Source organism: Amphibalanus amphitrite, unplaced genomic scaffold (assembly GCF_019059575.1).
Source record: "Amphibalanus amphitrite isolate SeventyFive unplaced genomic scaffold, NRLGWU_Aamphi_draft 000232F_arrow, whole genome shotgun sequence".
Taxonomy (NCBI): domain Eukaryota; kingdom Metazoa; phylum Arthropoda; class Thecostraca; order Balanomorpha; family Balanidae; genus Amphibalanus; species Amphibalanus amphitrite.
Genome location: NW_024881727.1, coordinates 655,470 through 682,801, shown reverse-complemented (window position 1 = coordinate 682,801; position 27,332 = coordinate 655,470). Strand labels below are relative to the sequence as shown.

Here is a 27,332-nt window from a genome sequence, read left to right as displayed (position 1 = left end):
AGAAAAAAATAGATTTGATGTCATTTCATAACAAGAAATTGTGCTGTAAAATTGCTGAAAAATCTCACGTGAACGAGCTAGTTTCCAGCGCGTCAGAATCGCCGCAAAACTATATTACGTAATAATTGCATAGAAGCGATTGCATCAGATCTTTGCTTTTCCATGGTTTGATTGCAAACTGAAGATCACTGATATTAGACATCCTGTTTCTATCTGCCCAGCCATAATGATACCGTATATGAGTCTGACAGCAGTACTTTCTACCTTCCGACGAGATTCGCCGTCGCCATGGAATCAGTGCCACAGAAAATCAGTGCCACATCAATTGCATTGGCAAGCGTAAATGGTACATTTATAATTTTTCTTTTCATTGTCATGTGTTTTCCCTCTCAAATTGAAACAATGATGCCTGCCTTTCCGAATATTTTGATACACTTGCAAGTATAATCGATTTCGATTTTATTGCAGTTTTTTAGTGGTCCTAGCTCCAACCATAGACCAATCATTGCGCTTTCCTGAATCACGTGACTAAGCAGCTGTGACCGATTGTGGATTGCGCGCGAAATATTTTCTTACCGATAAACTGTGCGATAAACATTATCAACATTATTTTGCATTATTGCCTCTTGTTTGTGGGTGTGTTCTCGGGTTCTCTTGAGATTTTGGATGATAGACCGTGCATGGATGTTTGTAGCATAGCATTTCCGTGGCTGTGCTGCAGCGTTGCGGCCGTGGAGGCATTCAATTATATATAGGATTGGTGGCATTTCAATTTCAATGTAGATTTTTTGCAACCCAACCTTCAGGCTGTTTGGAACGTTTCTCAACCCAGTTCAAGTTTTAATTCTGAAATAATTTTGCTGGTTCGCCAGGATTAAGTCATATATTATATTAAGATTGAAATGGGTGATACCATTTTGTTCCATTGTTCCATACCATTACTGATACTTGCATTATCTTCCTCTGCATATACCTCATTGCACGGTTTTCAGAAGCTCTGCCACGGTCTCGGGGTTGGCAGGATTAATAAAAAGTGCACACTCTCATACCAATACATTAAGCTACATTATGAAAGTAAAATTTTTGAGGTGGTCTGGACGCTGCAATCCCCCAGGCCCCATGTGGCTGAGCTCCGGATTATTTTTTATTATAGTTGAGGAGTTGTAGAACAATTATTGTTATAGGAACACAACAATAACAGAATTAGAAGTGGACTGGAGATTTGTGATTAAAGGTTACCTTTAAGTAATAACACTTATTTTACTTCAGTTTCAGGTGAAATGGACAAGCGCAAAACATACAGCAATGGAGCTGGAGGTGCTTCAAAAAGGTTCAGGTAATTCAGCGATAGCTTTATCAGGAAGTGACAAACCCCGACCTGTTCCAGTTCCTGTGTAGGTACTGCAAATGGTTCTTCAGTACCATTTTGATCTGGTATTCCAAATTTATCAAAGAAATATTGACATGCAATCTACCTTACTTTACTTCACCTGACCAGACATCTTCTTTGGTGCAAGGTGACTGGTATTTTAGTAAAAGAATGTCAATATGATCACCTAGTATTTGGTTATATTGCAGTTATTGGGACATTGGAACTACCTTCCCTATTACCATAGCTCAAGGTATATCTGATTTAACCAATGTCCAATGCCAATCATTTACCATCAATACAAATTTTCCATGTAGTCATTCACCTGTATTAACCCGCGCACCGACGGGGGGGGCGGATATCCGCCCCCCCCCCCTGAGGTTTTTCGCGAATAGCGGGAAAACCGCGCCGCGAAATTTGGTATGACTATACCCTTATTAATTTTACACATGGTGTGCAAGTTTGAACCTCCTACCTTTTAAGGTCAGGTCACCAGGTCACTTTGAATGACCCAACCTCAAGTCACTTTCTTGCAACTTTGTCACCGTGCCAGAGCTACAGTAGATGTCGGAGGCCTTTGAAAGTCGCAGGATGTTATTAGGTCATTAGTAGCCACAATTTGTATATCTCGGAATTTTGATATCGGTGACCTAAGGTCAGGTCAATTTCGCGACCTCCCCATTATAAGTCAATGGAGGAAAAATCAACTCCCTGTTTTTACCACTAAAACGGGTCGGAATGGCCCCATATACCATACATGACTTCATATACGATCAACCTTCACTACCTTGAGGTCTGTTTTGCTGTTGGGCAGCTGTGAGGTCATGTGACGTCATCAAAGGTCACCAAAGGTTTTTGGCCAATAACTCCGTACAGGAACAAGATACAGACGCGTGGATGGTCTCATTGTGTTCAGCTCGTCAAGACGCATCGAATGATATACATGATGACCTCGAGGTCACGTGACCTGAGGTCAACCTTTGACCTTGACCTTTCGAGGTCAACATATATATCATTCGATGCGGATTGACGAGAGGATCACGATGATGCCCTTAGTTTGTTCCTATCTTGACTAATTCGAAAGTTATTCGAGAAAAACTCTCTCCATATTCAGCGCCGCCATTTTGACTTTTTCGACCTCTGTGACGTCATCTTTGACCTGACCTGAAAATGACCTTAGTAAAAATTGTAGATCTTGACCGTGCGTATCCGATGCCGTTTACCGCTTGTCGCTATCTTGCTTCGTTCTCGAGATCTCAGGGGGGGGCGGTCATCCGCCCCCCCCCCCCCCGTCGGTACTAAGTTGGCGCAGACCCCCGTCGGTGCGCGGGTTAAGGGCAAGGAGACAGGTCTCTCTTCCATGGGGTGATTTCATGGGATGCTGAATGGCAATGTGTTTTTCTTACATTACAGAGGTGAGGATGAAGATGCTCCCATGTCCACCTTTGAGGAGGAGCTGGCGCTACTGGAGAGTGAAGAGAGTGAACTGATTGCTTCAGAAGACTCACTGCAACCAGTAAGTATAATATTTTCAGAGTTATGCTTGACTTGCTTTGCTGAAATCTGGGGGAATGTTAAATTGGTTGAACTTACTCTCTCAACCCATAAGTATCTTGTGATTTCAGTATGAAGAAGGGAAAACTAGACAAGGTGTTCATCTTGCCCCAAGCTAGGCAGTTAGACCATAGACAAGTCAGTGCCTGACTCATTGATTCAATGACTTGAGGAAGGGTATCAAAGGATGGATTTGAGAAAAATTCAATGAAATAAGCCAGCAAGACTTGGCTGTGTCTGGCCATGTTTGATGGTCAGGATGTCTGTCAAGATAAGTCAATGCACCGTGACATCTGACATTGCCCTTCACATGGACCTTAGCCTGGAATCAAGTATCTATTTCTTTTTAATTTTGGAAGAATGCAGAAGATTTAATTCAGATGCTCTGTCATTGTTTGGGCTAGGCTAAGCAGTTATGCTTTGTGAGAATTTCAAACAATGTCCATGTTTCTTCAGTGTTTGCATGTTATTGTTTTGAGTTGTGAACTTCAGCCCATATGAAGGCATTGGACGCATTACAGTTACTGCCAGTCTCAAGCCAATCACATCCCTAACCTAGAAAAAGTAGGTAGTGAATTCATGAGGGCTCATAGCTATGAGCCATGAACATAGGCTCTGAATGTGATGTCAAAGCGACTATCTGGCTGTCAGTTGTTCTCTTTCCATCTCTTCCAGCATCCCTTGTGCGACTGACTCCCTTGTGACTCTGACTCCAGGCTCCAGAGAGTCAGGAGGTGGACGCGCGATGGAGTCGCCCGGCCCTCCCGCCGCTGGACCCGGCTGCAGACGACATCACATTCCAGCAGATGGAGACAGACTACTATCTCGGTTAGTGCGGTCGGGCAGTGGGAGGGTGGGGAGGAGCATGGTGTATCAGTCTTACTGACCTCTGATGTTGATACATGTGCTCTGGGCTGGAGAATCGATGGTAATATGTGGTGAGTACCAGTTTGCATACTGTCCGTGGGTTTTGTAGCAATAACATAAACCCACGATGATCGTACAAAAACTCGTGTGTTGTAGTGATGATCTATAGATGTTTTGGGTGTAAGCTGGTCATCGACATCAAGTCCATCTGTAAATTATGTGCCGTCATTCATTGCCCGAATCACACAATTTTTTGTCACATCTTGTCATTTTTTCGATGTTCTCTATGCCCCAAATGTGTCTGTCCTTGCCCGCAGGTTACCCTCTGCCAGGTATGCCGGGCGCTCAGACGGGTCTGATACCCATAATGCGCATGTTCGGCGTCACATCCGAGGGCCACTCTGTGTGCTGTCACGTGCACGGGTTCGCTCCGTATCTGTTCGTGCCCGTGCCAGAGTTCTTCAAGCCGGAGTGGTGTGCTACCTTCCAGGTGAGTTGGATTACGACGGCCGTGAGAGGGATGGGTTGGTAAGGGTTCTGATTGGAAATCAGATGTTTGAGCGTACTCCAGTATCACTTTTTCGGGTCTCCAAATGCTCCTCCGTTGCATTTTAGCGCTGATATGCGGAATTTTGCCAACCGGTTAAATGATTTGACGGTGCAGCTGATGATGTTATTGTGCTAGAGGGCTATCGGATGAATCGTAAAATTTTCGAGTGACATATCGTGCACCGTTAATGTGCCGATCATTCGCTTTGTACATTAGCGGATATCGCTTAAGAATTGACGCCATAATTCAACCTGTAAGAATAAACGGGATCACTATCAGTAGCTATTTTCATCCAGGTCCCTCAAACTTTGTAACTCATGTTTGTTCGTGTTCATTGTTCAATCTCCCTCACCCTTCAGACGCCGCCGTTCTCGACCGCCACTACCCCCCCCCCCCCCCCGCCCCCTCTTCCGACAGCGAGTTCTCAACACAGCCATGATGCGGGAGACCAAGTCTGTGGCGGAGGTGCCGCAGGCGGTGCTGGACGTGGAGCTGGTGAAGCGACAGTCCATGTACGGCTACCAGGGCGCCGGGCCGGTGCCCTTCCTCCGCATCACCGTGGCCCAGCCTCGCCTGGTGGCCGCCGCCAAACGGATGCTGGAGCGCGGGGAGGTGGTAGTCGATCAGCTGGGCGGCTGGCAGTACCGCGCCTACGAGTCCAACGTCGACTTTGAGATCAGGTGAGGAAGGGGGAAGAGGGGACGTTTGACTCAATCATAATGTATACGCTATTCCCAACTTTTGAACAGGACGTTTTTGCCAGCCGCGCACCGTCAACTATTAAACCATCTCTGGGTATACCTATCATGTTTAACGCGTACTAGGTAGGTCACAGCTCCTTAAAGTTTATGATCCTGCACCGCTAACCATACGCTCACTTTTGTTGAAGGTGGGCGGCATGCCCGCCTTCAAAAAAAAGTCTGAGCGTATTCAAAACTCAGCCATCATCATCTCCACAGGTTCATGATCGACACGAACGTGGTGGGCTGTAACTGGATCACCCTCCCGGCGGGCTCGTGGCGGCGGCGCACCGTGGAGCCCTCCGGAGGACCCCAGCCGGTCTCTCTGTCCCAGCTGGAGGTCGACGTCGCCTGGAACAAGTTCACCTCGCACCCGCCGGAGGGCGAGTGGCAGAAGGTGGCGCCGATCCGCATCCTCAGTTTCGATATCGAGTGCTCCAACAGGAAAGGTGGGTATGCGTGGGTTCGGAGAGGGTGGTGGGTTAGAGCGTTTGAAACAGGAATGCTCTGGTGGTTGGCTGGCTCATTGGGAAGCGACTGGGTTGCTGAAAGTGACTGGCCAGATACTTGGAAAGCTTCTGTCTGACTGACTTATCGGGAAGTGACGGCTGGAATCCGTCTGATTTGCTGTCCTATCCTTGAGAATGGCCGAACTGCCGCTAGCGATGAGCGGTTGAGTAATAGTCGGTCAATTGTGTTGTTTGCTTCAATGCTTAGATAAATTTGATGTTTCATAAGTGTTTGACTATTTTCTCTTCCATCCCTCCATCACAGCTGGCTCCAACGAGAAGTTTAAGTGTCAGTATGTTTGATTGTGATGTGCTTTTATGTTTCCTTCACTAGGTTTTTTGTTATCATAACAAACACCTGTACTCAAAGTGCCTCAGTGCTGATGGCCACACCAAAATGCCCACTTATTTTCAATGATGTCCTATTGTGAATGTGCATGCATTTTATGAAACTCACTACAATACTTTTTTGTGTTGTGCTAGATGGTGTATTAACTACCGATGGCCGTGCTGAAGAACGCGTCTTTGTTTAGCCAGTGTCATAGAATTATGAGAGCTTCCCCAAATAATACAGTTTTTAGTTTCCTGCATGTGTTGCTGTGATCTCCAGCGTCCACGTTAAAGGACCTTGTCATTTAAATATCGAAAATTTATTTAGAATTTATATTTATCGTATCTTTAAAACATTCCACAGACACCAACGAACTTTTTTCAGTCAACTCACAATGGTCCACCAGTCAATTTCATCAAGCCATTTTTGCGTGCATTGACCTGTCAGTGGTTAGATTTATCATCCTAATATCACCTGACCATCACCCACAGGTATATTTCCGGAGCCGGAAAAGGACGCCGTCATTCAGATCGCCAACATGGTCATCAACCAGGGGGACAAGGATCCGTTCATCCGCAACATATTCACGCTGAAGTCGTGCGCGCCCGTCGTGGGCTCCGACGTACGCAGCTATGAAGACGAGGGCGTCCTGCTCAGGGTCAGTCGGTGACGGGTTTGTTAGGTCTGTCAGACTTGGTTTGGACCAAGTTTGGACTCTGTTTGGTCAACCAATCGCACAAGGTCAGTCCGGGACTCGAGGCCTCTCAGCTACTAAATATTTGGTTAGTCCGTATTCCCATAGACCTTGCTGGGTCAGAAGGGTATTTGTAAGGATGGGCTTAGGTCGGGCCCGGATTCTTTTATATATTTATCCCGGCTAAATTTGGGGACGTATTGTTCAACTAGAGTAACTATGTTATCAGCTGCATGAGTGTGTCGTTCCGGGTAACGTTCTGTCTTTGTTTCTGTACTATGAATAGAGTGTCACGCATATGCATTTATTCTTCAATCTTCGGTCCAGGACTGGGCGGACTTCATTCGTCAAGTGGACCCTGACATCATCACCGGCTACAACATCAACAACTTTGACCTGCCGTACCTCATCAACCGGGCCAAGGCTCTGAAGGTGGCCACCTTCCCCTTTTTGGGCAGGATTCGCGGCAGGAGGTCAGTAGTATGGTAGTGCGTTTGGTCATTGCAGTAGCTCAAGCGCCGTAGAATGTGGATATCGTTATTATTCTGACAGTGATCCAGCAGTCCCAGAGGACGGTAGATCCACACTCCTGCCCGCTGCTATAAACTGATGGGTTCACATGTTATGGCTTTCATTAATCTCGAAACTGGTACTTCTTCGATCATAAACTTATGTTCTGTGTAGACAACGCATTTTGTTTCATAGCTCAAAGCATTGTAAAATTGATCGAATTGTGTCGTTATAGGACCGAAGTGAAGACGACGGTTTTACAGAGCAAGCAGATGGGCAAGCGGGAGAGCAACACGATCAACACCGAGGGTCGCACACAGTTCGACCTCATCATGGTGAGCGACCCCTCCCCCCCCCCCTGCGACTGGGGCGATTGTGGTCGGCTTCTTTTGACATGACTTTATTTGGTGTGTCATTTGAAGTCTGTAGTAGGGTTGTAAATGCAATCGCAATAAGATTGTGAGCATACCCCCTCGTGTTTTTGGCATCATATTTATTGATCTGTCATCTCGTCCCTAGGTCAAACTTGCACTCACTTGCACTGGCCTGTTTTAGGTAAAAGGTGTGCACTGAGCTGCGCATTCTTCGTCACTCAATGAGTGAACCTCTCGGCCATTCCCTTTACACAGTGCGGCACTCTCTGATGACGGCACTCTCTTATTTCAGTTCCTTCGCCGCGAGTACAAGCTGCGCTCCTATTCGCTGAACGCCGTATCGTTCCACTTCCTACAAGAGCAGAAGGAGGACGTGCACCACAACATGATCAGCACGCTGCAGGAGGGAGACGCCCACACCCGGCGCAGGTCAGCTGGCTTCGTCTGGTCATTCCACTGTCGCTGTGACATGCGAACTGGTGCTCTCTGTTTCACCTTAAGAGGCTAGTATTGCCTGGATAAGAAACGGAGGTGACGATTTGTAATGAATGCTGTTCTTCGTTTATGTGGCTCGGTAGGTGGCAATGGTGCTGGGGAATCAGGTTAGATATTTTATGAAAAAGTAACGTATCTTCGGCGTTTGATATTAATTGTGCGTTAATATGCATGAAACCTGCTAACTTCTTACGAATGCTGGTCTCCCGCGAGTAGCTTTGAACACTGAGAAGATTGACCGTGTCTTTATATACCCTACCCTATCACCTCCAACCAAGCTCCACATTCGGTATTCCCCAATAAGCCTCCACCCATACCTACACAGACAAGAAATCTAGTTTGACCAGTGTGCACCCCGTAGGGTTTACCGTTTGACACAACAGTCTTTAGACTCTTTCAGCATGAGTGTGTGCTCCACAGGCTGGCAGTGTACTGTCTGAAGGACGCCTACCTGCCGCTGAAGCTGATCGACAAGCTGATGTGTGTCATCAACTACATGGAGATGGCGCGCGTCACGGGCGTGCCCATGTCCTTCCTACTGACGCGCGGACAGCAGATCAAAGTTGTCTCACAGCTGCTGAGAAAGGTGAGAGGACTTGGATTCTCAGGGCTTCGTGGAGACTGTACCTACCACTTTTCAGCTCCGTGAATTTTCGGACATTTCCGCTCTTCTTGCCCCTGCCCTCAGCTGGTGCCGCTAGTTGTTCACTGACTCTATTTTCCTGTCCTTGTTCCACGGCTGCTTGTTTGCCTGCCCCGTACGGCCATGTCGCTCATCGAACTCCTTCCTGTCCCGTCAGTGGGCTGCGGATCCGTTGTCGGCCACTCTCGTGCCACCTGTGTCTAACTCTCCCTCCCGGTCTGCCCCCACAGGCGCGGCAGCAGGGGTTGGTGATGCCCGTGTATGAAAACAAGGGCGGTGACACCGGCGAGTCGTTTGAGGGAGCGACTGTGATCGAGCCGCGCAAGGGCTACTACGACGTGCCCATCGCCACCCTCGACTTCAGCAGTCTGTATCCGAGCATCATGATGGCGCATAACCTCTGCTACACTTCGCTACTGGAGCCCAAGGACATCGACAAGTACGGGTAAGTATGGGTTTTTCATGCATGTAGGGTGTACCGCGGGCTGTATTGAACGGAGTTGTTTTCGTTTTTAAAGAAGACGAGGGTTTTTTGGACCATGACTGAGTGTGTACTGTGTATCACCGATGCTATGTTGAGAGGAATCTATTTGTACGCCATGTTTGACCAGACAGTACCCCGCTGTTCAGTTGTGTGTCAGGCAGGGCTGCGGAGTCGATGAATTTTCGGTGACTCCGACTCCTACTCCGACTTCCAAAAACCAACTCCGAGTCCGACTCCGGGTAGAACTTTCGACTCCGACTCCGCAGTCCTGCCAAGTCTGCGGAGTCGATGGATTATCGGTGACTCCGACTCCGGCTCCGGTTTCCAAAATCGACTCCGATTCCGATCCCGGTCAGAACTGTTGACTCCGGCCGACTCCGACTTCGCAGCCCTGGCAGGCTTCTCTGATATTGCGAACCCATGACACCTCTGAAGTAAACCTATGACGTCATTCCCAGTCTCCGAATATACGGCCGATGATGTCAGTGCTAACTGGTGAGGCTGGCTCCGACAAACAGAGTCGTAGAGCCGCCGCTGAGCACAAACTCAACTGAGGCAGTTTCCCGACCACCGATTTTCTGTCTACCCTTCGTCCACTCTTTACTGAGGCTTCCACTGCCCCCTTTTTCTGTGCATGTATAATCTGCTCTGCAATTGTGAGGGCTCCACGACTGCTGTCAACAACCCCCCCACCCCACCCCCCCACCCCCACCCCCACCCCCCCCCACCCCCACCTCAGGGGACTGTAATAATTTGAACAAAACATATTTGAAAGTTGTGACCATTACTGATATTTGCGCTATACAGTTTGCTGAGCATCGCATCAAGATCCTGTCAGACAACGCTCATGAAGTGAAGTGTTTTATACACAAAGTGGCTATTATTGCGGCCCCAACCTGGCGAACAAACATAGGCAACTAGGCATCACTAATACCATACACTACAAAAGCACGTAGACGCTTGGTGTGTCAGTGAATGTCACAGATCGGCTGCCCTTTACTAGTATGGGAACAGCTGCTGTCTTGCGACATTCAGTCAGAAGCTGGACCATTCAAGCACAGCTGTACCCGTGGCGGTGGCACGTTTCAAATGGTTTCATTTTTAGGGCGGCGCATGGCCGGCAATGAGTCAGGACGAGACTTGATGTACAATAGCCACGCAAAGCCGTGTGGGTCGTACAACTCGCACGAACCTCAGCGTGTGTTAACTGTTAATACTGCGCGAAATCCCGTCAGCGCTTTTTGTTCTCTGGGCTGGACCAGCCCGACAATAAATCTGTCAGTGAAGAATACCTTTCGTTGACCACCAAGGCACTTTCTTTGTTCAAGCGCAGCACTCCTCCCACTTGGTCTATTAAAAATTGGGTCTGGATCTGTTAAAAAGCGATGCTCACTCTACGTCTCTACTAGTTATAAATGCGTCGGGTGATGTTGCGTGAACTGGAGCTTGTGTCGGCATCCGCTGGCTGGTCCTGTTGATTATGGAATATTGTTAATGTGGCATATTACGCCCGCTACTTCATCAGCTCCGCAGTCTTCACTACCCCATCTGTTGTGCCGGCATTCTATCAGGCTTCCCTCTGTTCCAGTGCAGTTAACGTCGTCAAGGTAAAAGTTATCTTCTGCGCCATATTGTGTAGCTTCTTGTTCAGCGGTGCCGGACTCGAACCCCAAGGAGCGGCAGAGTACATGGGCATCTGGTTGATCCCAATAGTCATCACAGACCAGACCCCAGGCACGTCGCTTATAGCTCAACTCAACCCGGCCCCGTCGACAGTGCGGTCCCCCGGCCAGCCGATATTGGTACTGCCCGATGTCCGTCACCGGGCAGGAACACTGTCCGCGGTAGCAGACGAGCTCGCCGGCGCACTGTCTGTCGTCTTGGCACGCGCTGGTCTCACCCACCGTTCGGTGGCACGACACGTTCTCCTCGGTCCAGTAGCCGTGGTCGCAGACACAGATGCCTCGAGCGGAGCAGACGGAGCCCTCGAGACGACTGGAACAGTCGAGATGGGTCTCACAGCGACTGCTGAGCACTGGTGTCGATCGATGGCCACTGCAGGCACATTGAGACAGAGTGCTCAGCTCTCGGGATAGGACTTTTTCGATGCTTTTCATCCGGCTGGCCATCTGCTGCTGAACATTAGCTATTTCCTCCAGCATCGCAGTGAGCGAATCCGGAAACGACTCGACAGCGGTGGCGTCAGAAAAACTCCCGCCGGTACCGACAATGTTGGACGGCTCGTTGAAGTTCCGCCAGGGTCCCGAGCCGCTGCACTGGACTATGTCCGGCAACACAGTGGCCAGCACGGCCAGCACCAGCTTGAAGCGCATGTTGAACCTCTGATCGAAGGCACGGGACAATGCAGTGTTGCTCTGAGGACAGTCGCCGATTAACTGCGCGGCGCGGGCTTCGCCCCGTCGCCCTGTGTTTGTGATGGCCTCTAGAAGGAGCGTCGTCTATGTTTATCGACGGCGCTGTTCGGTTAGCCAGGGGACTCCTTACGGTGTTATTTGTGTCAGCCACGTTGCACGGATAGCCGCTTCGATGCAAACATTCAACACCAGTCGACCTCACTGACTCTTGCGGTATCTTACTGCATCGCTGGCTCGTGCAATATCGTACCGAACAATTGTGTCGTCTTAAAATCTCGCGGACGCTTAGGCATTACCGATCTCATCCCTTCAGTCAGACAGATGTTAAAAATTCGGACTTAATTATATTTCTCCAGCGAGTCACTTCTCATTATATTACTAACTCCCATCCTTCATCTTGAGTCTTGACCTTGATCATGTCCTCTCTCAGTATTCCCCCGCGAATGTTTTTCACCCCATTGTCATACCTTTCCGTCTAAGCCTTGCGTTTTGCATAGTCTCTATTCCTCTGACAGCTACCGATTCCTCCCACAGCCTGAAGCCAGACCAGTACATCAAGACGCCTTCTGGAAACCTGTTCGTGAAGCCGTCACTGCGGCCGGGTCTACTGCCGGAAATTCTCCGAGAGCTACTGGCGGCCCGAAAGAAGGCCAAGGGAGATCTGAAGAAGGAGACGGACCCGCTACGGAAGCAGGTGCTGGATGGACGACAGCTGGCCCTGAAGGTAGGTACGAGAAGACCGTCAGCGCGAGCTGTAAGAACCGCTGTAGATTATCGAATACCGAGCTCGATGTTTCGCCTATGTTGTTTTGGCTTTGTCAATCACACTCGGTTCGTTGTTTACTGATGCACAGCTCGGTATGTTTCCCTGCTGAAGCTGACAATGTTTCTCGCCCCTCGAGATGATAGTCGTTACCTGTGCCGTGACATTATCCGTGCTTCTGAACCCTGGTAGATCAGCGCCAACTCTGTATACGGCTTCACGGGTGCCACGGTCGGCAAGCTGCCCTGCCTGGAGATTTCGCAGAGCGTCACCGCCTTCGGACGCATGATGATCGAGAAAACCAAAGATGAGGTGGAGAAGCGCTACAACATCGCCAATGGCTACAAACATGACGCCAAGGTAGGAAGGTCATAGTTCCTACCAACCTGGCACTCTCATGCCTATGTGAATGCTACGGGGACGCCGTGTGCGTGCATCGCCCGGAAAGACAGATCCACTGACAGTCGCTAGAGTGATCATGGGGTTCGGTGTTTGTGTCATTGGCATTTGCGGTAAGATGTAAGGACTCAAAAGTGTGTTGATTAGTTATTGATTGATATTACAATAAAACACAGGCGAACAAGCCATTTTCACCGGACCGGGGAACAAAACACCCGGCGGGTGTTTTGTTTCCCTCGTGTTTTGTTTCTATCCACTATGTGATTTCGTATGTCGTTCCACTAGATTTTGCAGTGCAACTTCAAAAAAGGCATAGCATTCACAGTCATTTTTGTACCTCAGGCGAGTTCTTGGTGACTAAATTCTGGGTGCAGTGGTGTTGATTCCGATTTCGTCTGAGTTTGATTGACCCCGCTCAGGTGATTTACGGTCATCTGACTCTCTGACTCCGCTCAGGTGATTTACGGTGACACCGACTCCGTGATGGTTCGGTTCGGAGTCAGTACTGTCAAAGATGCCATGGAACTGGGAAACGAGGCGGCCGCCTTCGTCTCGGGGAAGTTCGTCAACCCCATCAAACTCGAGTTCGAGAAGGTATGCGTTGTGTCGGCAGCACAGGGCGACGTACAAACAGTTAGACGTTCTATTACATATATTTCACCGTCTACCTTGGTTTTTGCTGTCGTGTATTGAGAGTCAATATTATCTGGACTGGAATATGCTATTATGCAAGTTACTTATGTTACTTGTGGTTACTGGTTACTTGTGTGTGGCTGCGTTGTGTCGACACCACAGGCGGTCATACAAGCTGTTCAACGCTCTTTAATTATATTACACCGTCTACCTTGGTTTTTCCTGTCGTTTATTGAACGGTTGTTACGGTTGTTACAGCTGTTGTTGAGTATCTTATCAACCGTATCTGGAAGACTCCATTGTGCTGATTACTTTTAATATTTTTATGCATACGCTGGATAAATACCCTAAATACCCTAAAAGCTGCCACGAGGGTCGCTTTCTCTGAATTGCTTCTCTCGTTTACTGCTGTGGCTTCTCTGTCTCTCCTACGTAGGCTGGTCAAGTTACATCATTGTAGTCAACCGACCACGATGACGTGGTTCGAAAGCTAGATGCTCGTGCCTTCAGCCAGCTCCACTCTCTTTTAGGTATACTTCCCATACCTGCTGATCAACAAGAAGCGCTACGCTGGTCTCTACTTCACACGACCTGAGATTCACGACAAGATGGACTGTAAGGGAATCGAGACGGTGCGTCGTGACAACTGCCCCCTGCTGGGAAACCTCATCAACGTGTGTCTCCAGAAACTGCTCATCGAACGGTGAGCATGCGACAGTGGACGGCGGCGGTAGCGTTGGCAGGAGCCGTCGTGTGAGAGGGCTGGTAGCAACACCAGGATTATGAAGGCTCGATGTTGGAGAAACGATAGGTGGCGTGGTAGATCACGAAATTGGCGAGTGTTTGCCATTATTTCGGCCAATAATTGTGTGACTTTCCATGTCGGTACGGGAATGGTTCCATGTCGCCCCCTTCCCGTGGTCAAATTGTCTGATATACGCCGAGGCCTACTCGACTTGTTTGGTAGTTACTACACTCCGTGTATTGCGGGCTGCTGGCACTGTGTACTGCCAGGCCACAAAACATCCATCTCCCCAGTCCCCGTCAATACCATCTAACCAAACCACATCTCTCCGCCCCGCCAGGGACCCGGACGGCGCTGTGGACCACGCCAAGCAGGTCATCTCCGACCTGCTCTGCAACCGGATCGACATCAGCCAGCTGGTCATCAGCAAGGAGCTCACCAAGACGGACGCCGACTACAGTGCCAAGCAGGCGCACGTCCAGTTGGCCAACAAGATGAAGAAGCGTGACCCGGGCAACGCGCCCAAACTCGGCGACCGTGTGCCCTATGTGATCATCGCGGCACCCAAGAACACGCCCGCCTATGATAAGGCAGAGGTGAGTGATCCGGGTTGGAACAATGTGGTGGTGGATGTATGGGGCTTGCATCTGGAGTGAGGGATGACGTGATGTGGTTTGCTTCTGGTTTGCGACCACCGGCCATCGCGTCGGGATGCTGGATTGTCTACACAATGGGGATGTGTAGGATAAATGTCACGTTTTGTTTTGATCCTTTTTAGAGACCAAAATGTCGGGGACCTTAGGGGTTATTGGTTGAGTTCAAAGCCATGTTGAGTTTTTTTTCACCTCTTCGGAGGGGGAGGCAGCACCACTGAGCCTATTAGACTACGTCAGATTCGACATGCTACAAGCGGTCCAGACTGGAGCACGAGCTCTACACATGCCTCGCAAAGAATGTAAGATGGGTCTGTCGACCGGTTTCCCACCTAGGAGTGGCCAAACAAGTGCCTTCATGTTTTCCTAAAAACGATGTAATTCCCCAGAATCTGGTGTCATGTGTAGTGTGTGATGGTCGCGAGTTGACAGTGATCTTGCAAAGAATTATTGTTACTTTGGTGTTACTTGAGAGGGTATCTCGTGTACTTTAACATGACGGGGTGATAATATGACTTGATTGTACGTTTGTAAGCCGCGGTCCCGGCGTGAGTTCGGACGGTTAGTCGGGGACCTTGTGCCAGTGGAATCTGAAAGAACGTTTTCCTCTGAAAGCTTCGGAGTTTGACATCAGATTTAGTGAATATTTTTATTCGACACTTTTTATTTACAATTAAATAAGGCATTCCCAGGAAGAAGAAAAAATGATGGAGTCTGCTTTAGGGCTGGACAATGTTCATCAAGGAACAATGACACTTTTAGCTTGCGTTCATGTATCACCGTCCCGGTGTGTATGTTCCAGGACCCGATTTACGTGCTGGAGAACAGCGTGCCGATCGACTGTCAGTACTACCTGGAGAACCAGCTGAGCAAGCCGCTGCTGCGCATCTTCGAGCCCATCCTCGGAGAGAATAAGGCCGAGTCGATCCTACTCAGTGAGTAACGGGGACGGAATCGCTGGGGGGGAAAACTTAGGTCACCACTGGAGGAAGTTTTAAGCTGTATCAGCTTTATGTCACTTTTGACATGACTTTCCTAAAGCGTGTTTCTGTGGTAGGATTTCCGTTTGTCGGTGACTAAAATCACACGTAACGTGCAACATGGAGGTGGGATATTATCACACAAATGGCATACCTACAGAGCTTACAAAAGGAGCATGCCAATGAGCATTTTCCCCTTTACATATACTATAACACGTGTGATACCATCTTATGTAGACATGCTGGTATGTAAGTCGAGTTTCGCAATCCCTCCAACCGCCCAAACTGTCATGTTTCAAACCTCATCCCTTGCGCCCAGCCCGCTAATACCATGTCCCGTTTTTCCGTTCACAGAGGGTGAGCACACGCGCACAAAGAAGGTGGTCACCTCCAAGGCGGGCTCTCTGTTCGCCTTTACCAAGAAGGCCGCTCAGTGTTTGGGCTGCAAGACTGTGCTCAAGGATGAAACCCAGGCGGTGTGCCCCTACTGCAAGGTAACCTGAACTGGGTGCATGCGAGGGTTCTGATGCGAATACTCCAAATCGTAATACAATTATAGTAGCAGCTACTTTGCTGCCTACGGTGGTCGTTTTAGTGGTTTATCGCTCTGGCACTGTGGAACGGCAGGGTAATGCAGGGTCACCTTATGAGGACCGCTTTATACTGAGGTCCTTACTTCTGTGATATTTTGCTTTTGATATTGATATTCATTCGAATGGGTATAGGTCGTTAATGCGGCGATAGCATACCTGTGACATATTTTCATGCGTGGAGAATAAAGCGAAATTATGGCGCCTAGCCAATTGAACTAATCAATGTTCTTAGATCTTTGGTTTTATGAATTCGGTATTATTTGGGCAAGTACTAGGTCTCGTTTGTTCAAATGACGTAAATGTATGACTTTTTTCTGATGACGTAAAAAATGACTTTCTCAAGTAGTGAGGTGTTCTTTCTAGTGTGCGGGCGGCCTCGTCTGCTTCATTTACCAGGTCCCGACCGTGCCCTGAGATTGTTTTATATCTTTTCAACTTTTCAGGAGAAGGAGGGTGAAATCTACCAGCGAGAGATGACGGCTCTGTCAGCCCTGGAGGCCAAGTTCGGCCGGCTGTGGACGCAGTGTCAGCGCTGTCAGGGCAGTCTTCATGAGGAGGTTATCTGCACCAGGTGAGAGACGGGGAGAGGATAGAGAGAGAAAGGAGAGAGAGAGAGAAGAGGGAGGATCGACCGTAACTGGGAGAGACGAGAGGGGGCGCTTCTACCGAAGCGGAGCTACCATCGGACAGGGCCCTCTTTCTCTCGAGAACAGGTGCAGTATAAATGGGGCTGTAAGGAATGTGGATTGCAAACCCGCTTCAGTCTGTGCTCTAACTATACATTTCTCTCTAGCTAGACGCTGAAGAGCACAATGCCGCTAAGCGGCTTTCTAATATGCGCGACTGACATAGGCAAACAACTTATATCAACTTTACTTGTCGTGCACTCGGACGTTTTGCCTCCTTTTCCCTTCCGTTCCCTTCCCTCCGGATGCAAACTCGTAGAGGTGGCGGTGGGGATGGGGTGTATTTAATGAAATGCCGGATTTCAACCGATGCTTACGACATATTGATAACGTCCCTTCGTCATACCAACATGCCAGATGTTCTTTTATTCCATTTGATCGTATCTGATGAAATTAACATCACGTTTATCCATATTTAGCGATACTAAATAATGATAGCCAAATACGATTTAAATCACTTCATCATTGTTTTTTATTTGTTTGCGCGGTTGCCTTTATCGGGACATATTAATTATTCATCATCACGTACAAGTTTATTGAGCTTCATTCATTTTTTTCCTTGTCATGATCCCTTAATCCCGATCATCGTCATCATCATCCGTGCAGGTAAGTAGGTACTATCCTGACTGAGTTTACGTTGTGTTGAAGCGTGAATGTTTTCCTTTTATTTTAGTCAATTGCCAGTAGTATTCGTTGTGTGGTACCGTTCAGCTTTGGATGGGTTCTATTTTAAGCCATATGGTGTTTATGTCACCACAGTTTGCTGTGTCCATGGTCACCCGAATAGTCTGATATTCATCTGGGTATGATTGCCTGTTATATGTACCCCTTATCAACGCATTGCTGCGGTTAGCTTAGTTCGAGTTGTTCCCCAGATTAGCATGTGCGTGGTCTAAGGTGCTGGCTCCCATGCATTGGTTCGATCGCATGCCTGAATTTCGGCCGGAAATGTACACTTATAAGCACCGAAGCTATCTATAAACAAGACCTAGTTCTGCTTCGTGCACATTTTTGCGTCGAATGCGAGCCACCTGACGTTACCGATGCGTGTGAAACGTGAGCAAAAACGTGCGATCAGTCCTTGTGAAATGCATGGCCTAGTTACCCCGCGTCCTTCCTCCTCATATCTAGCGGTCAAAGGTGATGCAAGCAAGCGGCTTGCGTGCTGGGTTCCATGTTCTGAAGTTAATTGCCTTGTATTTGTTGGTAATCACCAAAAGTTCCTTATCGAAGTGGTATTGCGTGAGCGCAAACAAAGACATAGCTCATTCATTACTTATCAGCGCTCTTTCCCACGCGGTTTTCTTCTTTTCCCATACATGCAACACTGCACGGTTAGATCGAGAAAGCCAGGCATTAAAATGGCACGTGCATTATACTGCACTTTTGAAACATACAAGAAGTCAATGCTGATTGGCTTCCGAGACATGCAGGAAAATATGTTTTCCTGCACCTCTCGACGTTTTCCTGCACCCCTCAACGTTTTCCTGCACCTCTCAAATATCTGACGTCATTATGAATGACGTCACATCATAAAGTTGAAGAGCATCACTTTGCTCCTTATAACTTCAATTTATCTATCGTTCATTTTATTTGATTGGCTTATGATATACCTACCTACATTGTGTTTGATGCAAGGATTTTATTATTTGTCATGAATAAAGCGAAACATCACCACATAAAACTTAAACTTTGGCGCTATTTCACAACAAAGCATGTCAGACTGTTGTGCTTGTATTTGTTGTATACTTGTGAAAGTACAAGTACAGGACTACATAGGTACCCACATACAACATTACCTGTCCATTGGTAAATAACGAGAACGTCTACAGGGTGTTTCATAATGAATGTCAATTTTAAACTGGGGAGTTCAAAAAGAAAGAATGTGTCTAGCACGTGCAAACTTTCAAGCATTGTTGGAAATTGATGGACATTTTATATAAATAGCATTCAATGCCAAAGTTGTTGTCATTCTTTTTTTCAGAACGGGATATGTCGGGTTCACCTCGCGGCTCGCCGTGCTCAAATGATTAATACGCCATTTTCGAAAGAACAGAAGGCGTGGATAGTGTTACAGCTCGGAAGCCTTAACCCTAGAACGCCTAGGGGGGGGGGTTGTATCAACCCCCCCCCCCCTGAGGTTTTTTCGAAGTGCACGCTAAACGGCTTGTCGTAGCGGGCTGAAATTTTCAATACCCTATGGGGCAACCTTTGCGCATCTTTTGCCGAAAAAAAAAATTGATCGGGTCATGTCAGGTCACGGAGTTATGACGTCATAAGAGGTACAGCCTCCGGCCGGATTTTCACAAACTGAGTGCCAACGCCCGAGGTTTCCTGCCGGTGGTACGGACATCGGTTGATGGATCGTGATGAAACTTCCCATGCATGTTGGGGCAAGTATTGGCTATCATATGGTATAAGAAATTTGACCGGGTCAGGTCAGGTCACGGAGCTATGACGTCACAAGAGGAACAGCGTCCGGTACTATTTTTGAAAAGCGCCCGAACCACTATTTTGCTAATCCTTGTCACCTCAATCGGAATATGCAGCAATATTAGCTTCTATAGGGAGCAAATGGACCTCCCAAATCCAAAAATACAATCAGATTTCAAAAATTTAAATTTTGATTTTTCGAATTTCTGCCGCCGACTGTGACCTTGCCGACTTCCGGCGCTCCCAACGCGCCATTTTTAGAGCTAGGGAAACGAAATACATACCAAACGATAGAGAATTGATCAAGGAACACGATAGTGAAGGTTTCAAGTCGATATCCCCCACCGTTTTGCCGCAATCGCCGCCGAAAGTTGAAAAAAGTCTATTTTTCCGAAAATTTGACCTTTGACCGGTCAAAAGTAGGTCATATGTTGACCTAGGACCAAAAAATATACCACCAATCGCGAGATCTCGTTGAGAGCAATCCGTTGGTTTTTTCCGCTAAGCTCTACGACCTTCCGTTTCGAAACGCCAGGGGGGGGTCGTAACAACCCCCCCCCCCCCCCTGGTCGTTCGTGTTATGAGAAATGGCCTGGTCGTGCGAGGGTTAAGAACATCTCCAAATTTATGAGAAAGTTTCGGCTTCACTTTAGAGTTAATCCTTCACTTTAAAGTTCACTTTAGACTTGAGCAAGACTTCGTTGACTCCCCCATGGACTGCGAAGAAGTGCTCCGGGCCGTGCGCCATATCCGTGGACGGGACCGAAAGTGCGTTGATCTTCACGGGGCTGTGGTGGAACCGTTTGTCTAGATAGAGAAAAGTGAACAGACAAAAATCAAATGTCCAAGTCTTCTGGTGTATGTGAATCTAAAAATTATGCAAATATATTGTTTTATATGGCTAATATGGCAAATTTAAAATTGACATTCTTTATGAAACACCCTGTAGGAACAACTGCACCTTTCTTTCCTTTGGCGACTAGCGTGTGTAGTTATTGATAGTTATGGTTGAGCATCCATGGAAATTAAACTGAGCGCCCACAGCATCGCAGGCTACGCCAGTGGGAGCGTTGTTTGTGCAACTTGAAGTGCTTGTACTGGCGACGTTGAAGGCGGCTCCTGTAAGTGCACTCCGTGCCATTTTCTTTTGAACGTCTTCACAGGCCTCCGCATATCCACGAAGACTTGCCACATTCTTGTGGCCGGTCAGCTGGGCGGCATACTCAGCAGGACAGCCGGCATCCAGCATCCTCTTCACCGACGTCTTTCGGACTGAGTGATTTGTGTGTCGCCCGGGTATACCAGCAGCTTCGCACCCCGTCTTCATCAGGTTCCCGAGAGTGTTTTTGCCGAGCGGGGCCGCGGAGAACCAGATGTCGCTGCCTTCCTTGCGCTTGTGGTTGACTGAGAGGAAGAATGGGCTGTCTGGCTTACAGAACGTGGAAGGTCGGCGCCTTGCATACTCTTTGTACAGGTGCACTGGACACTTCTCTTGGTCGTCTCCTGGGAACGCCTTCGGAGAAAAGGCTCTAGTGCCTGTTCCTTCCGCTCCTGTTCTTGTCTTCGTTAGCCGTTCACTGAATTCCAAATATTCCTTGCCATCACTGTCAACCTTCAGGGCCACGTCCCCCCACATCATTTGTCTGGCTTCATGGCGCCCTCGCAGACCGAACGACATGCTCAGCGTGTACCAGACAGCCCGCGTTAGTGCCATTGGCTCGTGCGACCCCAGCTGACCCGAAGCCCACATCTTTTCCTCTTCAGCGAGGGATATTGGCAATGCCCTATTAGGGCGGTTGCCTTTCCCTGCGGCCTTAAGCTTCTTGACTTTGGTCAACTTTGCCTCTCTGAATGACTTAAAAGCCGGATCACTGTCAATGCTGGCACAGTAGTTATTGTCTGTCAAGTACTTTCCTACGCATGAGAACAGGCCGTGAACGGAGGCCACTTCGAAGTCCGAGCCATCTATTCTCTTCATAGAAAGCGTGTAACTCGTGAGCACCGTGTTTAGGGTTTTCGGGTCTAAATCCACGATGCTCTTGATCTTTAGCCCTAATTTCTTTGCCTCGCTTTCGACCTTGTCAATCCAGTAGGCTATCTTCTTCTTGGTCGCTACATTCTTTGTTGCCTCAATTTCTTCGAGGGCCTTTTCCATTACACCTTCTAGAAGGTCTTCATTATCTGAGTCCATAGCCATGAAAGGCTCAACGAGGTTGAAATTGGGGCGTTCCATGACATTGTACGCATGTATGGGAAATAGCTTCCTGCCCTGAGCTGGAAAAATTTAATGGTGTCACCTCGGATTTTAATCGAAAGTACCTCGGGCCTACCGGCCCTCGGTACTTTCGATTAAAAACCTCGGTGACACCATTAAATTTTCCCAGCCCCGGGCAGGAATGTATTATCCTGCACAGCTGTGCCAAGCATGCCATGAAGTAGATAATGCATGTTGAGCTAGACAGTAGACAACCACCTATGGTGATCATTGTTCATGTAACCCTTCGTTCCAGTTGCTTGTGGTAAGGCATCGCGACACTGCAATCTCATTTCATGTCTTGTCCACAGCCGTGACTGCCCCATCTTCTACATGCGGAAGAAGGTGCAGAAGGATCTGACCGAGCAGGACAAGAGGATAGAGCGCTTCGGCATCCCTAGCTGGTGAACACGTTCTTGATGTCTCTGCTCGCCTGATGGTGCGCGCCTTGCAAGGGCGCAGACGTCGTGTTGTGGTTTCCGACTCTTCTTGGGCCGTCCCCATGCCTGTCGCCGGTTGTTGAGCGGTGGCTCGCCACCAACCTGTAGATTCAGTGGAGCAGGTTCCCGCAACCAGTTGCTGTCGAGCTGTGATGCTTTTTGTGGTGTGAAACACTCCACTTTTCGTGCTTGTAGGAACGAACCAAGGCAAACGCGAGGAAAAGTGATGTTCATGATACATGTTGCCAGTTTCGGACTGGTATGTGCCTTCATTTTGGTGTTTGGCGTGTCGTAGGTTCATGCTTGGCTGGGTGTCGGAATGTCAGCCCAGGGCCTGTGTGCCTGAATGATGTAGGGTGGATCTTCATTGCATTTCGTGAGCACTCTTGAATGATTGTTATGTACAAATACAACAGACAATAAACACATAAGTTGATTGTTTTTCTCCTTCGCTTGTAACTATGACAGGTCGTAGCAGCTACTGATGAGATTATGAGGGCCATGATCGTAAAAAGCTCATCGCTTTTACGAAGCGGATTCAGTTTATCGCCTGGGGCGACATGGTGGATAAGCTGCAGGGATCAGGGGGTCACTGCGACAGAGGACATTTTAAACACCCCAAACACAGTGGAAACGGTGAAAGGACACCGCGCACCGCCAGCACACAAAGGCAGGAAGTGTCCTAGACCGCAGTAAACGCCCACAACTGCGCCCCGTCAGCCGGTGAACACACGTTGGATGACAATAACGGGTTATGGTGCGCCAATGGAAGGGCGGTGACCTTCAGAACTTCCCAAATACCGGCGGCAGTCCGTAAGCCACGGCACCAGGGGATGTCTGAGACCCGCGCTGTGGTAGGTGCGTCATTAATGCCTCACAATACAGAAAACTATTCAGGAAACTGGAGCGCCGGGGTATCCGGGAAACCCGCTGACTTGGGCGGCTCGCAGCTGTATTTACGGTCATGCACGGCTCAGGGAAGGATGGTGCGAAATGCCAAATGAACGGTTCGGTAGGGTTGGCCCTCGCGTCACAAGCAGCTCAAGTCCTGCTAAACCCTGTCCTTTGTGGTTGAGCTGCTCGATCGATGCCCTCTGTTGAAATAAGACCCCTTATATGAGATGTTAAGTTTTTTTAGGCGTCGTCCATAACGGTTCTTCGACGCACGTCACGTCATATCGTGTCCAAAGAGGTCGAAGTGAGTGCGTTTCTTGGATTTTGCAGCGGGATTATCCCCTTAATTTCTGAGACATACAGCTTCACAAAGGGAGATCTACAATCCGTATTTGGTTAGCCCAGAGTGAATGTGCGTGCGTTTGGCCTGGTGCATCAGATAACTGAACTCATCTCATGTGAAGGTAACGTCAGCTAGCATGGCGTTGTCCCTTAGGCAGTGGATTTGACATCGTGTCGGACTGTACGCAGGGCTCAAACCGTCGGAAGTCGCGACAGTGGTGTTAGCCAAATGCGACAGTTTTAATGTATGTTTTTCTGTAGGTACACCAAGGTGGTAGTGCGGATCCGGAGCCAATTTTTGTTGTCCGTAGTAAACAATAGGTTTTTGGAACTGCTTGCATTTCTGTTCATTGTACGGGGATTTAAGACCTTGCACGCTATAGATCTGGCATATCCAGCGAGCAGCAGTAAAATGTGTTCAAAGAAGGTATTTGAAGTTTTATCACGCAACATATCGCTGCATCCATGCCACCGAATCATACCCGATTTGGAAAACCCATGAGTGCTGTAACATAAACTTCAGTCCAAAAGCTGAACAACCAGGAAATACAAGAGCCGCTTTTGGACGTTACAGTCTGCAGATGCAATCGTGCAGAAGTCTGCAAAAAGCCCGACCTTAAGTTTTTGCCCCAGATGGCGACTGGCCGCTTCTATACAAACTTGTCGCGTTTGCCAGGCTCTGCTGCAAACGAGACGTCGTGCGGCTTACCGACCCCAGCGTTCAAGGCCGGCACTTGCGCAGACATCTGCGGGCGGATGTGCGTATAGTGCGGGCAGCTTGCGTACATTCAGGTCGGGACATTTGCTGTGTTGCCCCCAGGGGACTGGGGATAAATATTTGTTAGAAGCAGTGAGTTCTCGTCTGACAAAGTGTTAGCGGTTTTATACCGGGCACGTTTATCACACACAACATGAAGCAGTTTATAACGTTTTGAGAGCTCCAACCACTAATGGCGAAATTTTATTCAGTATCTCCGGCTATCTTCACATTGCACGGATCAACGGTTCATGTCAATTCCATAGCCACATAGGCGCAAGTAATCTTGCATCGTCGGCCTGCAACTGTGCAAACGTTTTATAAACCGCCAACTCGACCAATCTACCGAGCTGACTGATACTGTGACCAAAATGGAACAGACCCTCACCAGCGCTAGCCACATGCACCGCCCCTTCACTGACATCGACCGGTGCCATGTTGAGCGCGGCAAACGTCTCCCCTTACATATCCCTGCATGATGCATGAAGGGGGCCGACGCCTATCTTATCCCGTTGCAACTGGTGCTGACCGGGGTGACATGGCTCCAGAGCGGTGCACCGTTACTCGCTCGAACTGTCCGCTCGTGGGTTACCACAAGGTCGCGTTCTGGCGCCAGTGGTGTTCGTGGTAGAGGTACGCAGCGATGGCAGCAGTGGACGGGTGATGCGTGGACCGAGATGCCCAGGGCCTTAGTCTTACGCATGGCGGCTTTTTAACTATGGGCATGCATGGAAAGAATGGGACCAAATGTCGGCAGTGCCCCCCTCCCCCTTAATTGAAGCTGTTCCGCCACCACTGGACGTTGGATGAAGCTGTTTGAGGATTTGACATGTTTTCGGAAAAGTGGCTGGGGATTGATTTTGGCGAAGTCCTATTGGGTTTTTGGCGTTACGCTAAGTTAGGTACAAAGTGCTCGGCGTTCAGTGTTCTAAGTTGTGAGCTTTAGAATTATCGTTTTACTTCCAATACGCATCTTACTGCGTCTGTGTGACGCAGGCTGAGCGACCGACAGTGACGCCGCGCAGTGAAAAAAGAAGCGGTAATTCAGGCTGTAATCGAAAATGTGAAGCTTTCTTGCTCTTCTGGAAACACGTATATCAGACGCTGGCATAGGCGGCGGAACGGGGGGATACCGGGGCACCGTGACCCCCCCCCCCCCTTTGATTTTGGTTTTTTAACGATGGGCATGCATGGAAAGAATGGGACCAAGTCACCAAATGTCGGCAGTGCCCCCCTTAATTGAAGCTGTTCCGCCGCCACTGGACGTTGGATGAAGCTGTTTGAGGATTTGACATGCTTTCGGGAAAGTGGCTGAGGATTAATTTTGGCGAAGTCCTATTGGGTTTTTGGCGTTACGCTTATCTACGATTGTTAAGTTAGGTTCAAAGTGCTCGGCGTTCAGTGTTCTAAGTTGTGAGCTTTAGAATTATCGTTTTACTTCCAGTCTGCTTTTATGCGTCGTTTTTTTCATATTTCATCCGGTGCCTTGGCTAATTCCTACTTCCTAGTACATTTATCGCCTACTTCCTAGTATGTATATTTATCGCCGTGTCATTAGAATGTTTACCTTAGTCATAGCCGTTTATCATGTCTGGGTGAATTACACGTTTTACATAGAAACTTGACCAGCTTTCGCAGATAATCTCGTCTTAATGAGACGATCATGACTACATTTTACAGCTTTTTGCTTTGATTTTGCAAAACAGGAAGAGCAAGGGTTGCGGCTTACAGCTGCAGATTGGTTCAGATTTTTAGGCGTAGGTCAGAAATATGTGGAACTGCGCAGTTCAAGCAGGCCTTTTATTTTGCCTCAGTATTAAAATTCGACCGTGAAGTCAACGATGCTGGCTCATTGACCGCGGAAAATCGGCTTCGCTTCCTCGTGCCTTTCGCATACGCAACTCACAACTTTATACCCGTGTGACTGATCATGTCTGCTGAGGTGATTGGGTGATCGTTCAACGACAGTCGTCTGCAACGTCGTATTATGTTGCGAGATCAGTATTAGAAGAAAATTGCTGTCCCAATAAGTCAGTTTGTGTTTCGTAGCCTTGAAGGAGGCTGGCGGATCAGAACAACAGATGAACAGAAGACTGGTTCCCGCCTCCGGCTCAGCGTGATCCTCGCCTAGCTGTTCCATATTTAGCAGAAAGCTCCTCACAAAACTGCATCCTCAAGCCAAAGCTCTGCTCTTCGTGAGTTTTAATCACCTTCAAAGCTCTTGGATCGCATGCATGAACCAACTCTCATTCTGCAGTAAACCCTGTCAAAAAAGGCCGCCTGTGCATCTCGCGCATTGCGTCGGACGCAGGTGTCTCTTGGTCGGGGTCTCAGCCCCCTAACCCTCCGCTACCCGGCCCGCTAACGGTCGGTGGTCGTCGTTGAAGGCTGGATGGCCGTTGGCCCTGTCGGCCTTTAGAGTTGGCGCCAACGATCCGGCCAGTTCCGGCTCCGAAAACCGGCAAACCGGTCCTGGCCCTGCAAGGACAGACGTTGGTCTGTACCCGGTGTTTGGCCATCGGGATAGTGTCCGCGATAGTGGAGCTTTCGCATGGGAAATGTCCTCGACCCGCCAATGATGGGATGGAGTTGATAGGTCTGGGTCAGATTACTGGCCACGAGCTTGGCTTGGACGTGATGCGCTCGCTGGGTCTGCTGTTTGGAGTGTTCTGTCGAATAAATGTCTCGTTTGGCCTTGCTTTGGTTGTTCTGTAGGTACTGCTGCCCCCGTCAGTATTCCCTATCAACCCTGTCGACCTCGGTCATCCCTACCGTATCACTCCCGCATGTTCCCGATCCAGTCTCAGAAACTATTCTACTCCGATCCACCACCACTTGCTTCAGTTCGATTTCTTCTCTTGTCTCTGCGACCTCACCATGTCCGTATTGAACCGAATCGTATTGCATAAACCACTATAAGCGATCTGCCGAGTGGCCTGGAGATTCTGCTCTCTTCTCAGTGCTCAGTGATCGGCACGACCGTAGTGATGCTCATCCCGTCTCCGCCGTCGGTGCCTCTAAAAACTCCGTACAATCCTCTGCCCGGCTCTGTCGAAGCGGGCGGCCTTCGCTGAGGATGTTGACATGCCCGGTACACAGCCCATCCGACAATGGGACGTGGTCGGCTTGTGGAGGCGCCGGCTTGGTGCAGACGGAGGATAATCACTGACCAGTCACTTTGTCAGTGATGTGGGGATAAACTTTGTGGTCGTGCTTAGTTGGCTCCCTCTCTTCGGCAGTCTCGTTTTATATCATCTTCGTCGAG

The 27,332-nt window shown here is 48.7% G+C and overlaps 1 protein-coding gene across 9 annotated transcripts; it reads left to right on the top strand.

Annotated features, from left to right (window-relative positions):
• Positions 1-174: 174 nt before the first annotated feature.
• LOC122385809 (DNA polymerase delta catalytic subunit-like) lies at positions 175-22,504 on the top strand. 9 transcript variants are annotated; one of them, XM_043374349.1, is made up of 23 exons: positions 566-583; positions 615-636; positions 1,276-1,336; positions 2,783-2,885; positions 3,640-3,751; positions 4,108-4,280; positions 4,758-5,020; positions 5,300-5,529; positions 6,412-6,578; positions 6,942-7,087; positions 7,360-7,459; positions 7,791-7,927; positions 8,414-8,579; positions 8,867-9,081; positions 12,030-12,219; positions 12,451-12,618; positions 13,114-13,251; positions 13,821-13,993; positions 14,376-14,631; positions 15,491-15,623; positions 16,023-16,162; positions 16,705-16,832; positions 21,946-22,504. In XM_043374349.1, exons 3-23 carry the CDS (start codon positions 1,281-1,283, stop codon positions 22,040-22,042), a joined length of 3,291 nt encoding a protein of 1,096 aa, XP_043230284.1. In that variant the 5' UTR covers positions 566-583; positions 615-636; positions 1,276-1,280; the 3' UTR covers positions 22,043-22,504. The 9 variants fall into 9 exon arrangements, with proteins under 9 accessions (XP_043230282.1, XP_043230287.1, XP_043230289.1 ...); XM_043374347.1 differs by lacking the exons at positions 566-583; positions 615-636 and adding an exon at positions 175-346 and having other exon boundaries at positions 1,270-1,336; XM_043374352.1 differs by lacking the exons at positions 566-583; positions 615-636 and adding an exon at positions 505-538 and having other exon boundaries at positions 1,270-1,336.
• Positions 22,505-27,332: the final 4,828 nt, after the last annotated feature.

Excerpts from the sequence above, each read along its gene's own strand:
- LOC122385809 (XM_043374347.1), top strand. The coding sequence starts at position 289 with ATGGAATCAGTGCCACAGAAAATCAGTGCCACATCAATTGCATTGGCA. Across the intron at positions 3,752-4,107 it reads GGAGACAGACTACTATCTCG|GTTACCCTCTGCCAGGTATG; the intron begins GTTAGTGCGGTC and ends CCTTGCCCGCAG. Across the intron at positions 16,163-16,704 it reads CGGTGTGCCCCTACTGCAAG|GAGAAGGAGGGTGAAATCTA; the intron begins GTAACCTGAACT and ends TCAACTTTTCAG.